The sequence below is a fragment of the Ptychodera flava genome, unplaced genomic scaffold (genome assembly GCF_041260155.1).
Source record: "Ptychodera flava strain L36383 unplaced genomic scaffold, AS_Pfla_20210202 Scaffold_40__1_contigs__length_1388640_pilon, whole genome shotgun sequence".
Taxonomy (NCBI): Eukaryota; Metazoa; Hemichordata; class Enteropneusta; family Ptychoderidae; genus Ptychodera; species Ptychodera flava.
In genome coordinates this window covers 1,339,982-1,356,436 of record NW_027248362.1, presented here as the reverse complement: position 1 = coordinate 1,356,436, position 16,455 = coordinate 1,339,982, and the positions used below count along the sequence as shown (strand labels likewise).

At 40.4% G+C, this 16,455-nt stretch overlaps 2 protein-coding genes across 2 annotated transcripts; both read right to left on the bottom strand.

Annotated features, from left to right (window-relative positions):
* Positions 1–1,409: 1,409 nt before the first annotated feature.
* LOC139127972 (uncharacterized) lies at positions 1,410–2,279 on the bottom strand. Its single transcript, XM_070693821.1, has one exon. It carries the CDS (start codon positions 2,277–2,279, stop codon positions 1,410–1,412), a length of 870 nt encoding a protein of 289 aa, XP_070549922.1.
* Positions 2,280–4,743: 2,464 nt separating this feature from the next.
* On the bottom strand, positions 4,744–5,367 carry LOC139127971 (uncharacterized). The gene has a single exon (XM_070693819.1). The coding sequence runs from the start codon at positions 5,365–5,367 to the stop codon at positions 4,744–4,746; it is 624 nt and encodes a 207-aa protein (XP_070549920.1).
* Between the last annotated feature and the right edge of the window lie 11,088 nt (positions 5,368–16,455).

The window sequence follows — 16,455 nt, the reverse complement described above, 5'->3', positions numbered from 1 at the left end:
GAAAGGCAGCTATCTGTTGGCAGGGTAGGGTGCTTCACTATGCAGGTAATACCATTTTGTGACCCGCATAGCGACACACGCTACCCCGCCAACATTGCAACAGGTAGCTGTATTTCCACAGCTAGATCGTGTCTAAGCATTCCCATGAATATTACGATTAGGCTAATCATAATTCAGTTCACTGCCTAATTACGAATCAGCCTGTTCTTGTACGTTTTTTGGAAGTATTTCTGACAGAAATGAAAGGATTGACATGATTTAATTATTCATTTTCTTCACTGTTGTAGCATTGCGTGCCCATACAGCTACTCCGGTGGCAAAATTAGTTGTATTCAGCCACAGGAAGTTGTCCTATTCAGAAATAATATGCCGGTCAAGTCAACATCGAGACTGTTAAGTTGTTCAACCTCAGTTCAACGTTCAACCGTTGGTTTTCGAAATTGAGTTGCCAACACACAGCTGTGATCATCTGCTGAGCGGTAACATCAGCCGACCACAAAAAAATCTAAGCTTACTCTACGAAGTTCATGAAGTTGGAACATTGTCTGGGGGGGGGGGGGGGGAGGTCAGACTTAGAGTCAAAATAATGACAAGACCACCAGATCCAAACACTCCATGCTTGCTGATATGCACGCATTCTCATATTACCTCGTTAAATAAAACATAATTCTCCGACGAAGACGTCGCATTACAATTTAATTTACATGTAATATATGTACAGTGTCTTAGAGCGGTTGATTTCACAGGCTGTGGCTGGGCACATTTAGAAGCAGGTTCTATATTGCGTGATGAGAAAGTTACGGTGCAGAGAGTGAGAACTGCAATGTCTCTCCTTTGATGTGTAACAACGAACTAACTTTATTGCCTGAAAAGAGGCGCGAAAGTCGCCTCAACATGTCAATCAACCTGAACAACTTGCATCATTGTCTCAACTTAGTCAGAGGTATTTTCCCGACATTTCTCCGGGGCGCAAATATAGAGTAAACCTACATATAGTTGTCTCAACAACTGAACCAATGAAAGTTGTAATGTGAATAAACATAATGTCAATGACAGAAAGTTGTCATCGATTTTTCTAAGCAGACTCTGGTCACTATGATGTGACATGTAACTATAAGATAATGACAAAATGTTCATTCATGCAAATTACTGTTAGCGTTCTTACGTGACATCAGTCCACGGAGTGTTCATTTCCGACATGCAGAATGTTCTCTGAATGCTGTAATATGAATTAAACAGATCGCTCAAGTGGCGAGTAATGCAACATTTGAATAATAACATTCTAAACGATAACACACAAAGGTTATTGAATCATCAAAGAACAACGTTAAAATAATGTCAACACATGTCATGGTTCATGAACTGTTTCAAATTTTCCACTTATAGACTACTGTTAGGAAGGAAATCGTTCACTTTCGTAGTAATTCAGCCCAACGTCTAATCTTGTTTTGTGCTGTTACGGCAGCGTTTCTAATTGAACGTCTGTCATTAGATGCGGACTCAGTCGTGATCTGGTTTCCAGGGTCGGAATCACTAGCGGTGACACCACAGGTAGAGTTTGGGTCGTTACAAGTGATCTCAAGGGGGTACAATTTACTAATTGGACGATTTGTATGTCCGGATTTGGTTTTCACGCTAGCTGACCGAACAAGTCCGTCTTTTCCGTATCGTAATTCCTGTACCACAGCAAGATTCCAGTTGATGCGACGTTTGTCATCGTTCTGTACTAGGACCACGTCTCCTTTTTTGATCACGTTACCCGTCTTACCCTTGGGGCTGTGACGCTCGCGAAGTGCGGGTAAATACTCCGCTGACCATCTTTGCCAGAAGTGCTCGTGTAATTTAGCAAGATATTTGACACGTTTCTCCAGTGTCGTCTGTTTGCTGGTTATGTACGTAGGGTCCGTTAATTCATCGTCGTCGACAAGTTCATGAGGTAGTGTGTTTATCAAACGCCCGTGTAACAGTAATGACGGCGTTAACGGATCACACTCATCGACGTATGTGATGGGGCGGTCGTTCAGAGTTGCTTCGACTTCCGCCACAACAGTTGTCAGTTCATCCAAGGTCACGCGTGCGTGTCCGAGCACTTTCTTAAGTGCGGTTTTAGTTAGGCCAATTAGTCTTTCCCAAAATCCGCCGAACCACGGGGCTCTTTTCGGGATGAAGATCCATTCTACGCGGTGATTGTTCATATATTCTCGTATTTCCCGGGAGTTGAGTAACTTCGTTATTTCTTCCGCAGCAGCGAGATATGTTGTCGCGTTGTCTGAAACCATTTTGGATGGTAGCGACCGTCTGGCTGCGAATCTGCGAAACGCGTTTAGGAAGGTAACGGTCGATAAGTCTGATACCACTTCTAAATGGATAGCGCGCGTGACAGCGCATGTGAACAAGCAAATATATGCTTTGCTTGCCTCTCTGTTTTCAGTGTTTTTAACGAGGAGTGTTCCCGTAAAGTCTACGCCAGTGACCGTGAAAGGAGGCGTTTCATTCACTCTAAATGACTGTAGAGGCGGAGATACAGGCATATGTGTAGGCCTTTCCGATCACTTTCTTGCATATCACGCAGTTTCTGAGTACCGATTTGACAGTTTCTCGTATTCGCGGTATCCAATATCGTTGTCTGATGTGAGTAACTGTAGACGGCATACCGCTGTGTAGAACTTTTTCGTGGGCATGTCGAATGAGTAGCTGCGTGAACTTATGCTTTCTGGGTATCAGCGCTGGAAATTTCGTTTCATAGTCGAGGGCGCATTGTGTAATCTTCCGCCCAGACGAAGATACCACTTTCGTCGACAAATAAACGAAGTTGTCTCACAAGAGGTGCTTTGGTTGCCGATTTCTTGTTGAAGGCTTCTATTTCGCGGCTGTACTCCTCAGATTGGATTGCCTTGATCCACCTCTTTTCGGCTTCTCTGATTTCTTTGGCTGAGGGAGAAGTAGAGTAGTGAGTTTGACCTTTGCCCTTCACCATGGAAACGAATCTGAGTACTAAGGCGGTTACTCTTAGCAACTTTGCGAACGAACTGTAGCGATTTATGTCTATGATTTGGGCGATGCTACCGTTTGTGGGTTGGTCTGTTGCGTTTACTTGAGTGACGTCCGGCGATTCACTGCGCGTTTCTGGTTGTAGGGGGTCCGGGCTGTCGAACAACTCACATATTGGCCAGTCACCCTGCCCTAGCCAGGTGGGTCCGTTCCACCATAGGCGTGAGTTTTTGAGTTCTGTAGCTGATATTCCCCGCGTCAGTAGGTCAGCGGGGTTGTCTTTAGATGGGCAATACTTCACTTTGTAGGTAGACTTGTTGATTTCATTTATTCGGTTCTGAACGAACACCGGGAGTTTTTTATTGCCCGTGATCCAGTGGATGACAATTTGGCTGTCAACCCAAAGTACTTGCTCGGTGAAGCAAATGGTATCGCGTAGAGCGTCGACTACGTGGTTCGCTAGTCTTGTTGCGATCAAGGCTCCCATTAATTCCATTCGCGGTAGTGTAATATCTTTCAATGGTTTGACACGTGACTTGGCCATCGCGAGTGACGTTTTCTGACCACATCTTATGTATACTGCTGCTCCGTAAGCCTGCGGACTTGCGTCAGAAAACACGTGTAGTTCACAGCGATCTGGATCAATGTCCGATATGAATTGGCGTGGAAGTTTTACATCTTGTGTACCTTCTAAGTCAGCGCGAATTTTACGCCATTTCTGCTCTAGCTTATCTGAAATTGGAACATCCCAATCAAGTTTCTCCTTCCAAAGTTCTTGAGTAAAGATCTTTGCCTTGATGTGTACGGGCGAAAGGTATCCCAAAGGATCAAAGATTGTTGATGTACAGCGAACAATCTCTCGCTTGGTAGGGAGGATATCGCTTTCCTCCAGTTTCGACGCGTAAGTCAATTCGTCGGAAGCTGTAAGCCATTTAGTACCGAGGGTATTTACATCTTTTTTTTCGTTTCAAGTACTCCGTCTTGTCGGGCGATTGCGTTTAATTTCGAGTCGTTGGAAGCCCAGGCGCGAAGTTTGAAACCAGATGACTGCATCAGCGAGTTTGCCGATTTGTAGTACTGTATGGCGGAATCGGAGTCGTTCGTTCCACTCACAACGTTATCGACGTAGATATTTCTCCCGATATCGCTTGCGACTGGTGACGGGTTTGCTTCCATGTGCGTTTTGACGACTGACTGTAAGATAAATGGCGAACACACGGCGCCGAAGAGTACTACGTTGAACTGATATGTCTTGAAAGGGCTTTCTGGATCTGTAGGATCAGACAGCCAAGGAATTTAGTATATTGTCGATCCTTTTCATCTAAATTCACATGCAAGAAGGCCTTTTTGATATCACTAGATATGCCGATGTTGTGTACGCGGAAGCGCAGAGTATTTCGCTAAGTCCGTTGAGTAAAGACGGCCCTGTTTCTAAACATTCACTCAGGCTTGGCTGATCGGTGGACTGTTTACAACTACAGTCATACACGATCTTATTGGTGTGGTCTCAGAGTCTTTTTTCACGGCACGATGAGGGAGATAGTGTCCGCGCGATGTGTCATCATTGACGACTTCACTGATAATCCACGTGACACTGGTCGTTGATGATATTGTTGTATTTTGCTCGTAGCTCTGGGCTCAGTCTTCGAATCATTGAGCGCGTTCTGACGTTGCAGATACCGTAGTTGGTAGGTAGCGGTGGGTGATTATCGAGCCAAGGTAAACTTGCGGTGTACTTTCCTTTTTCTTTACTCAGATGAGAGTCACGATATTTCTCAAATTCATGGTTGTAGATGTGCCTGAGCTGACGTCTCTGACGCCGATTGTTTCTAAGTCCCAATAACGTGACGTCAATTTGTCCTCCATTCGACTGTCAGTCATGACGTGTAGGATAGTTGTTTGAGTGACATGAGCAGAAGGATCGTGTGCACGTGGGTGCGTTGGCCCGGACAACAGGTATCCAAACTTGGATGAAACGGCAGTGGGTCCGGGTCCCCTGATGATATCATCACCAATTATTGACCAATAGTAATCAGAACCAATCAATATGTCGATCTCAACAACTTCAGTGTCAGCGTGGTTCACTAATGTTAAACCTTGTAGGTGGGGGAGATCGAGCACTGATTTATTGATGTGAGATTTCAGCGGTGTTGATATTTTCGGTACCATCAAAACTTGAATGGTTATGTTTGAGCCAGTGTTAGTTTCAAGTGTCACTTTGGCGTTTTCCATCGAGCGTATGCCATTTGATTTTGCACCGAACGGTGCTAGGTTGATGAGCTCCTTATGCTCAGCTTTCAGTTTCAACTGTTCGGCACAAGTCGTAGTGATGAATGATCTTTGAGCTCCTTCGTCGATGAGAACGTTAGCTTTCATCTTTGTTTTTCCGTTGATAGCTGTTACGACCGCTGTTTTCAGTAAAACAGGTCCAGGGTGTGTTTTCTTTCCTTCTATTGCGAGTTTGGTGTGTACTGTTTCTATCTCAGAGTTCTTTTAGGGTTTTCGGCTTTACTTGTCTTCGTCGACGGATCACAGAGCGCGGTGTGATGTCTCCTATCGCACTTCTTGCAGCGATATTTTGACTTACAAGCTGATACCTTGTGTCTACCGAGACAATTGAAGCAAAGATTGTCACGCTTTACCACTTGTAATCTTTTGGCAGGATCAGCTACAATCTGGCACTCTGTCGGTGCGTGAGATACTGTTTTACAAAAAACACAGTTGGCGCGGTCTCGGCTTTGGTTTCCCACCCTGTACCAAAAAGGTTGCTGTGCTTTCTTTAGGCTCCGATGAAAATCCGTCAAATTGCTCGAAACTGTTTTCTGAGTTGTTGCCTGACTGCAGGACTTCTATTTCCTTTCGAAGTGCTTCGCGGAGTTCGCTGAGGTTCCACTCGTTGCTACCATACACTCTTGTTATTTGTTGACGGGTGCTGGTTGGAATTTTGTCCAGAATTAGGGGTACCAGCAGTTCTCCATAGCTGTCTTCTGCTTTCCCCAGTGCTTTCAGTCCCCGGATGTAGGACTCAAGTTTATCATAGAACGACCTGAGACTCTGCACATTCATGGTTGGTCGTTCTAGATCCCACAATGCCCTCATGTAAGCACTGATAACTTTGTGAGGCTGTCCGTATCGATTTGTCAAAAGTTCCATGGCTTGTGTATAGTTTGAGTTCGACAATGAAAGGCCATCGATTGATTTGGCAGCTTCTCCTGTTAGATGCGCCTTTAGATATTGGAAACGTTGTATGTTACTGAGGTTAGCGTCGTCATGAACTGCCGCCTTGAAACCATCATAGAAACTTTGCCATTTCAGGATGTCGCCTTCAAATTTCTCGAGAGTCAGCTTGGGTAAATTCACATTTTTCTGAGTTGAAGGTAGAGTTGGCGTTGCAACGGCGGTCGGCTCTAGTCGTTTACCAAGTTTTTCAGAGAAGCGGCGAAATGACACTAACCTGTCTGTGATTCTGGCGTCGTAGTCGTCTGTTTCCCCAATTTCGTTTTCAAGTTCGGCGACATCCATTGCAGCCATAATGTCGGCATCAAGTTTGTTGAGGTGGGCCTGTTTCTTGGAGATATTTTCGATCGTCGAAATTAGAGTATTTGCCCCTTCTTCGGTAATTTCATCGTGGCCTTGTCCTGTGATTTCTGATGCTTTGTTGATGAGTTTCGTCATCTGACCGCGATGAGCTCTTCTAGACAACTTCAACCGTTGAATTTGATGAGTGGCGGTTTGTTCACCGCCCGTGCCGCTGGCTCCTCCTGTTTCGGGCATTTTTCGAAATTGTCTGTGATTCTTGCACCGTATGCGGGAACTGAGCTTTAGTCACACAATCCTGGTCTCGGCACCAAAATGTGGCTGGGCACATTTAGAAGCAGGTTCTATATTGCGTGATGAGAAAGTTACGGTGCAGAGAATGAGAACGACACTGTCTCTCCTTTGATGTGTAACAACGAACTAACTTTATTGCGTGAAAAGAGGCGCGAAAGTCACCTCAACCTGTCAATCAACCTGAACAACTTGCAACATTGTCTCAACTCAGTCTGAGGTATTTTTGCGTCCCGACACAGGCTCTTGATTCAATGCAAGCGAACCGCCAGCCTTCACTGATACAATAGCATCAGTGACAGCTGGCGGTTTGCCTGCATTAGAGCCTGTGGCTGATTTGCTTACACCTCTGCATGGCAGGGCTGTGTGTTACCGGCGTTATACGGCCGCGGCCTGTGGTGCGAGGCCGTATAACGCCGGGAACACACAGCCCTGCCACGCAGAGCTAATTCGCTTATAACTTTTACTTTGACCATGCTCGCCACAGGCACTGCCGTGGTTGACAGCACTTTTCAACTACGTCGGCGCCTGTAATGCTCGCGGCGCGCACAGCCACTGAGGTATGTAATTTTGGTGTGGGACAGGTCTAGCCAAGGAAAGGAAAGTAGCAAAACATTTAACCATTAGCTAGAAACGGACAAGCTCCATGGTTTAACAAAACATTCAACGCGATGAGTATGTCACAAACTTTTGTGATATGTTGGGTATCCCTCTGTACAAACGCCGTGAAATTCGCTGCACTGCTGATGACCATTCATAATGTTGTTACCTACTATTTGGTTGGAGGGAGAAAGCACGTTTGACAGTGACCGAAAATTCAATTCAATTAAAAAAATAATGACAAAGGAAAGCATAACTTTATTGAAATATTTAAGTGATATGTCAATCGTCACCTTGTCACTGTTTGGTTCAATCTGATTGGCTGTTTCGAGATGTCCATCATTTACTTCAGGGGGAATTCTAATAGACCACGCCTGAACTCAAATAGAAATTAGGATTTTGGATCGAATTTGCAGTTTGCTTTTCAACATGGCATATGGCCATTCGGACATTGATAAAGTGAAATGCGATTTGACAAACGACTTTTGGAAAGTGAGAAGGAAAATAAATAGTTATTATTTAAACAGAATTTTGAAAAAGATAGGATTTTCAAATATCGAATGAAGCTTTCCAAGTAAAATTCTAATTGGCCGCAATGTACCATCCTCACAAGGCTTTTTACTTATTTTTCTCACTCTTTAACTTTAGGCAAAATCTAATATGTTTAGAAAAGGGGCAAATGCGCTTCATCTACTCGCCTAAAAGATTTGAAATTTGATAATTACCCTTCATTCTATTTTTTAATTGAATACCTAAATTAGAAAATGAAGTGGCCGCAAAGTGCCATGGATTAGAAAACCCCTAATTAAGTGATTTGTACAAGACTAACTCTAATTGAGTGATTTGTTAAAGATATACTCCAATTCAGTGATTTATGCTTAGACTAACTAAAATTCATCAATTTTTACGATAAAACTCTAATTGAGTGATTTTTTAATACTAACTCCAATTTGAATGATTTGTGCAGGAAAAACTCCAAATTGATAGATTTGTACAACACTAACTCCAATTGAGTGATTCATGCAAGACTAACTCAAATTCAGCAATTTTTGCAAGAAAAACCCTAATTGAATCCGTGACAAAACGCGGCCAATCTGTTTACCACAACGAAATTTTAATAAAGAAATTAGAAAATAGATTTTTTGTTGATTTTTCTTGTACGCTAAAGTCTATTGAATATTGAAATATACTCATATTTCTATTTCCTATTTCTAATATAAGCGTATGATTTCGAAATAAGCATAATGGTAATTCCGGATAGCAGATTGCGGCCAACGCGAAACCTTGTTCACTCACCAGCCCGACGTAAATTGAAAATAGGAAATACAGGCTATTTCTTATTTTCAATTTAGTGTAGACATGCGCAGTGGCATGAAGCGTAGCCAATCTATACATCAAAGAGAGTCCGACGCACAATACTGGATACAATGTCATTAAAATTTGTCATCCCGCACTTGGACTCTAATTTGGCGCCAGATTTCGTTTCGACAGTTACTATTTGTGTTAGTATTTGTGTCAGGGAGTACGAGTGCAAGTTTGTTTACTGGATTGATCGCTGCACACCTTTTTCCAAAGGAATGGATGCTGATAAATTAATCGATGAAAACCTCGTGCGAGCAATGATTTCAAATGGTCGAACCCATAAGGAGATCAGTCAAGTTCTCAGGAGGCGTTTCCCGAAAGGAGGGGATTTTCCGAAAGAAATATTCGGAGATATTGCAAAAACAGAGATATACATCAAATGTCTGACGGTAACCTAGACAGCATTATATCACGGTCGATCGAGCAAGTGGGAGCTGCGTATGGTGTAAAAATGATGCAAGGATATTTACGTTCCAAAGGTTTCATGGTTGGCCGATATCGCGTGCAGGCAAGTCTGAGGAGAGTCAATCCAGAGTACCATGAACGTAGGAGGCATGACACCGTTCGGCAGACCAACCCCATTCCGTATTATGCGGCGTATCATGGGGACAAGTTGCACGTCGACCAAAATGAAAAACTTGTTCGGTTTGGCGTAACCGAAGTCGTGTTTTCAGATGGCTATAGTCGCCAAATAATTGACTATATTATCCTCCCAATAAAGAATCCCACACAAATATATGGGAAATTCCGTGATATTTTGTTAAACCATGGAATTTGGAATACACTCAGATCTGACCATGGAACTGAATTTTGCTTAACAGGCTTTATTCAGAACAAGCTGAAGAATTACCGAACTGATACACGGAAACAGGCTTATACTCAGACCAGATCGCTGGAAAATTTACGAGCTGAACGAAAATGGCCGGAAATAAACCAACGTGTAAACTACCCCGTGAAAAATGCCCTGTGATCGATCTGCAGCGTCTTCAGGTAATATATGAGTGATGAAATGCATCGATTTTGTGTTTCCTTCGTCACAACTATAATTGTAGAGGAAGGCGTCAAGTTGGTCATAAGTTCATGGAACAGTCATCCCTTGGAAGGTATGAGCTTATTTTTCGTCTTTATCATTCCCCAATTGACCTACAAACTCAATAAAAAGTTTACCTTGCGTGTTGCAGAAAACTATGACAAGCACAACGCGAGCCATTTGCAGCGCAAGTACATTGTATTCTGGCGAGAACTTTATTTGAACTCGTCTTACATTTGTGACTAGGCAAACGCAAGTCTATAGTCTCGATGGTGACTTTATAATAGTAACAACAACTACAATAATAATAATGATAATATGTATTTTCTAAGAAAAACCTTCAACTTTAAGCACATATATCTCATACATTTAGCCGTACCATTGAAAGTGATATAGAACGCGTGTTCAAGAATTATTGACCGCGGAGTGACGTCAGTAGGAAAAACGCACGTGAGTGAGGTGAATGAGAGATGAGAATACTGAAGAGCGAAGATACAAAAATTGTGCGAAAAAAGCAGAACTAAAAGTTATGTCATTTACGTATGTTGAAACTTTGAATATTGGTTTGATGGTTGAAAAATCCGAACTTCAATTATTTGTTTTACTCTTGGCAAAAAGGGCTCTGAAACGTTCAGTACAGCGCCCCAGCCGGACAACGCTTTGGGCTGGAATGGTTGCTAGTGACGACAGCGAACATCGTATCAAATTTCATTTCAATAAAATATCGATCGAAATCTGCTCGCCTGCCGCTCGTACCTTCAGGTTACGTCATGAATTTTTCCAAATACCGTATTTATATTGACTTATGTACTATAAAATCAACGTATCTGTTGTTTTCTTCCACTCAAATTAAATCGAAGACAGTTTGTTTAGTTTTGGTGATACTCTTATGTCTCAGCATATTTGGGCACACTTTGGACTAGTATGGTGGCCTGGAGTTGTCATTGATAAAAATACGTCTAAATTATTATTGTATTTTGTTTTTATGTCAAATATTATTTAAAAAGCGATTTTTTAACAAACGAATTCGTGCGTTATAAGTGATATCGAAACAAAAACGAAAAAAATCGCAAATAAGTCAAAATAAATTTGAAAAAGATAATTTTTTGTTTCTTGAAAAGGAAAAAATCAAACATTAGACATTGAAAACGAAAATTGTTTGTTTCATGATTTTATTTTGATTAAAAAAGCAGGAACATTTCATTTGAAACATTTTTTAAGAAACAAAAAAAATAAAATCATAATTGAAATGAAAATATGATAAAGTTAAATTAAAATGAAAAACATTTCAAGTGAAATATAGAAATTAAATGTTAAATAATAAAAAATTAAAGTAAAATTGAAAATAAAAATTCAAAGTAAAATGAAAATAAAAGTAAATTCAAAGTAAAAAGAAAATTAAATTCAAAGTAAAATGAAAACGAAATGAAATGTATTTCAACTATGGCCGACAGTTGTCATAGTAGACCAGCATCCTTTTCGGTTCCCATAGAGTTACATGCAGTCTAATGACAATCCTCGGCCGTCGTGTCACAAGCAAAAATTTTCAAAAAGAAAAAAAACCAAAATTTGGCGATGGCCGAGGATTGTCATAGTATACCAGCATGCTTTTCGGGAAGTAGATCCAAAATGGCGGTGATACGAACGCTTCCCTCGCATATAGGGGGAAAAGTGGGCTTTGCGTGAGTTTACAAGAGCAGCTTAGCATATCATGTACCTAGACGAGGTCAGTGTGCTCGAAAACGCAGACCAAAGCAATAGTCCTACAAGTTCTGGATTCCAAATCGACTGTTTTTGGTGGAGAAATCGCGCGCCGCAAGTCCGCGGCGCTAGCTGTGGTGGGAGGCCGGTAAACAGTACGTCAGTAGGCCTACTATTAAACACACAGTCCTACGCTGTTGGGGAGCGTTCAGTTATTATGGCCGGGGGTGGGCCGGCAAATTCTTCCTGCGCATCAGTCAAAATAAGTGAACCCCCCTACCCATTGTACCAAAAATTGATGACCCCCCCTTTCAAGATGACAAAAATTTCATGACCCCCCCCCCCATTGCTTGAGTAAAGCTGCACACACAAACACCTCGGGGGTATGGAGCAATAGAATCCCCCCTAAAAGAGCTTAATTTTTTAGCTCCGCAGTCAGCGACGCGGAGCTTATCAAATAGGTTGATTTTCCGTCGTCGTCCGTCGTCGTCGTCGTCCGTCGTCGTCGTCCGTCAACAATTGCCTTCTCCTCTGAAAGCGCAAGTCCAATTGCTTTGAAATTGTATATGCAGCTCACTTGGGGTGACCTCACTTAAGTTTGTTCAAATCGTAGTGAAATTTGCATATTTGTATTTTTGGGGCATTTTTTGGTGTTTTTGGTAAAAAAATCTTCTTCTCTGAAACCGCTTGTCTGATTGCTTTTAAAATTGATATGCAGTTTACTTAGGGTGACTTCAGTCAGATTTGTTCAAATTGTGGTGTATTTTTAAGGCAATTTTTGTCATTTTTGGTAAAATTATCTTTAAAAATCTTCTCCTTCACAACTACCAGTCAGATAGCTTTGATATTTGGTACATATGTCCCTAGAGATGATCTTTTTCAGATTTGTTCAAATTGTGCAGAAATATGCAAATTTGCATTTTTAAGGCAATTTTTGCCATTTTTGGTCAAAAAATGTATTTCTCAAAAAGTACTGGTCTGATAGTTTTGAAATTTGGCATACAGGTTTCTATAGATGAACTAAGTAATATATATTGAATTTCTGATGAAATCTGTAATTTTGTATTTTTGGGGCAATTTTTGCCATTTTTGGTCAAAAAATGTGTATTTCCAAAAGTACTCATCTGATAGCTTTGAAACTTGGTATACAGGTTCCTACAGATGAACAAAATGATATTTATTGAAATTATGATGAAATCTGCAATTTTGTATTTTTGGGGCAATTTTTGCCATTTTTGGTCAAAAAATGAGTATTTCCAAAACTACTCATCTGATAGCTTTGCGATTTGGTATACTGGTTTCTACAGATCACCTTAATGATATTTATTGAAATTATGATGAAATCTGCAAATTTGTAATTTTGGGGCAATTTTTGCCATTTTTGGTCAAAAAATGTGTTTCTCAAAAAGTACTGGTCTGATAGCTTTGAAATTTGGTATACAGGTTTCTACAGATGAGCTAAGTAATATATATTGAATTTATGATGAAATCTGTAATTTTGTATTTTAGGGGCAATTTTTGCCAATTTTGGTCAAAAAATGTGTACCGGTGTTTCCAAAACTACTCACCTGATAGCTTTGAAATTTGGTATAGAGGTTTCTATAGATGAACTAAGTAATATTTTTTGAAATTATGATGAAATCTGCAATTTTGAATTTTTGGGTCAATTTTTTCCATTTTTGGTTAAAAAATGTGTTTCTCAAAAAGTACTGTTCAACAGCCTTGAAATTTGGTATATAGGTTTCTATAGATGAACTAAATTTGATCTTTTGAAATTATGATGAAATCTGCAAATTTTATTTTTGGGGGCAATTGTTGCCATTTTTGGTCAGAAAATTTTATTCTCCAAAAAAATACTCATCAGATAGCTTTGGTTGACATGTTCTTAGGGATGATCCAATGTGATATATTCAAAGTATGATTAGGCCGCGTTCAAAAAAAATGGTGAGGGGGGGGGGGCTGGAGGAATCATGATTGAAATCTTATTTTTTTTCAGATCCCCCCCTCGATACCCTCAAAAATTTTCAAGTCCCCCCCTCAATTACCATATAGCCGCATATTTGTTAGGAATGCACGCAGAGTAAAAAAAAACATGTAATGTGTCGTTCTGCACGCAAATGTTCAACACTACCTCTTATCAGCAGGTTGTAGAGCCATATACCTAGGACAAGTTCTTAAATTGATTCATTTTTAAATGCATCAGTGAACTTTTTGGATTTCTCAGTCTAAGCCGACTTGAGTTTATCCAACTCCGGCCAGTTCAATGGCACCAGCTGAAAAGCACACAAAATGACAATCATGAGAGAGTATGAAAATTGTGTATTCCTAGCTACGTTTAACCAAATTGTGAAAAAATGAGCACAGTGACCTACTGAAATTTTTTTTCAAAACTACAAGACATACAACTCAGATGCCACTTATAAAATGTTTTACAAAATTGACAATACTGGAAGGTTAAAATATTCCATGAAATTAATGTTTTAATCTCAGAAATTTTGGGTGTAATAATGGCAAATTTGATAAAAAATAAAAAGATTCCATTTAGTCACACATTTTTCCCTTTAAATTAGAGTCTTTACTGTTTAAAGTTTTACTTTTGTGTTATTGGTACAATGAGATGTGAAAATTTCATTCACTGCATGAACTTGAAATGAATGGTTTTATATATTGATTTTAAGTGATTTTAGAAAAGCTGACTTTTCATCGTACATTTGTATGAGATCAAGTATGGTGACCCCATCTTTTTTCTCTAATATTTGAATGTTCTCATATGCCAGAATTCAAAAATCCATGGTAACTGTTAGTCCCCTAGTCTTCTATGTGTTGCTCTCTGGCTGGATCTTGTGCACAAGTAGATGTATGTTTCACTGTCAATTGAGTGTCCTATGACCGAAACTCTTCTTAAACTACATCAGAGTCAGAGCTACATGTATCACTGTCACTGCCAGTATGTAGTAGCAGGGCAGTAGTTGTATTAACTTTTTATTTTGACAATATTTTTGCTCAGTTTATACAATTGTGTTCTTGTTCTACTCCCTACAGAATGTTGAGCTATCCAGTGTTCAGCTTGCCAACACAGCCTACATGTACCGTGCATTTGCATCATTCAATTATCACCAATATTTAGACAAACGGGCTTTGTTGAAAGACTGAATATTGTGTTTTTCAGCAGCATGCTGTAGAGAGACACCAAGAAACTGTGTTTGATAAATTGCATAGAAATGTTGAAAAATTATCAACAGTTGTAGCTCCTGCCCCATTACAAGGCCAACTTGTTCTACGAAAATTGAATGACATTCATACATTTTTAGACTTTTTCGAGATTAAAGACATAAAATGAGACAAAGCGGTTCTGGGTTTTGTTTAATTATTACTAACATTAGAACCATTGGCCGACATCAAAATGTTGGGAGTCAAAATATTTTCAGGTCCCCCCCTATAGGCAGAGCAAAACTTTCAAGTCCCCCCCCCTCGACTACCCCAAAAATTTTCGAATCCCCCCCCTGAATTCCTCCAGCCCCCCCCCCTCACCACTTTTTTGAACGCGGCCTTAGATCTTCAATTTTGTATTTTTGCAGCTATTTTAGCCACTTTTCTCTGGCCACTGCATTGAGCTATCAAAGATTTTCACCTTCTTCATCAACATGTGCACAGAGTAATATCATAGACAGAGTGGCAACACTTGCATGCCTTTTGTTCCATGGTCGTCTCGGTAGACTATTGGCTTTTCATATTAAAATGAGCTTCAAAGGTGTTAAACTTTTTGGAGGCTTGGTTTGTGGTTGATAATTACACGAGATTATGCGAAACATACGACGAGATGGCATCGTACTGCCAGTCGCGTAGCAACCATAGTTACTTTGTGAGCTCTCAGGCCAGAAACACTGCCTCACGCCAATCAAAACATAACACGCCAGCAGTTTCATAAACATGTCCTTTCTTGGCGCACGTGTAAAACACGGTGTGACTGACCGTAAACCATTGAGTAAAACCAGACAGTATCGATAAAAGACTTTCAAATTTGGTTCAAACACACTCATTATATATTCATGAAAATATGAGAGGAATTTTTAAAACGGTAAAACCACTTTCCTGAAGCTCAAAACACTCGCGTTTTCGCCAGCACATCAATTCCGATCAGCACCACACGACAACTACAACACAAGCTTTGTCGAACATACTTTCGCTTAACAATTGGTGAAAATCCGAAAATTACCGAAGGGTGCATGGTCGGCACTCTTCGGAAAAGAGAGCCAAGAGCTTCGTGAGGCGAGGCAAACATGGATTGCTTACGTAACCGCTTCACGCCTTAAACAATAGCTGTTGCCACTCTGTCTATGATATTACTCTGTGACATGTGTCAAAAATAGTTATTCTCTACATAAACACAGCGGAGCTATATCGGCCGCTAGGTCGCTTGTTATAAATGACCTTCCTTACAAAACTCAAAAGGTGTTAATGCTCAGATTTCCCCTTCTGACTTGCTATAATTTTGAAATTACCCCTCAAAGGGGTTGGACAGGTGGATCGCAATATTTTTGCACAAGCGTGTGTGTACAAAATTTTGATGTTTGGATTTAATTAAAAATCAGCTGTTGATAATGTTGATTCACTATACATGGTATATATATATTTTCTCATACATGTATGAGAAATCTATGTAATACTTTTGCAATGCAAAACTATATCTGTGCATTTATAGATATTTGATAATTTACATACATGTACTTAAATGAAATAGGGGTGTTACAACTGGCATGTGGACAACAAGTTTGACCTTGGAAAAATAATCGCAATCATACCAATCCATAATCCAATAACACTAGATCAAAATTTGTAAGACAATAGTTGTAAACATAGACACAAAACAGCACAGAACAGACAGTAAATAGACGGTACACAAACAAAGTCAAATTCATGAAAGAAAGATATATGGACCTCTG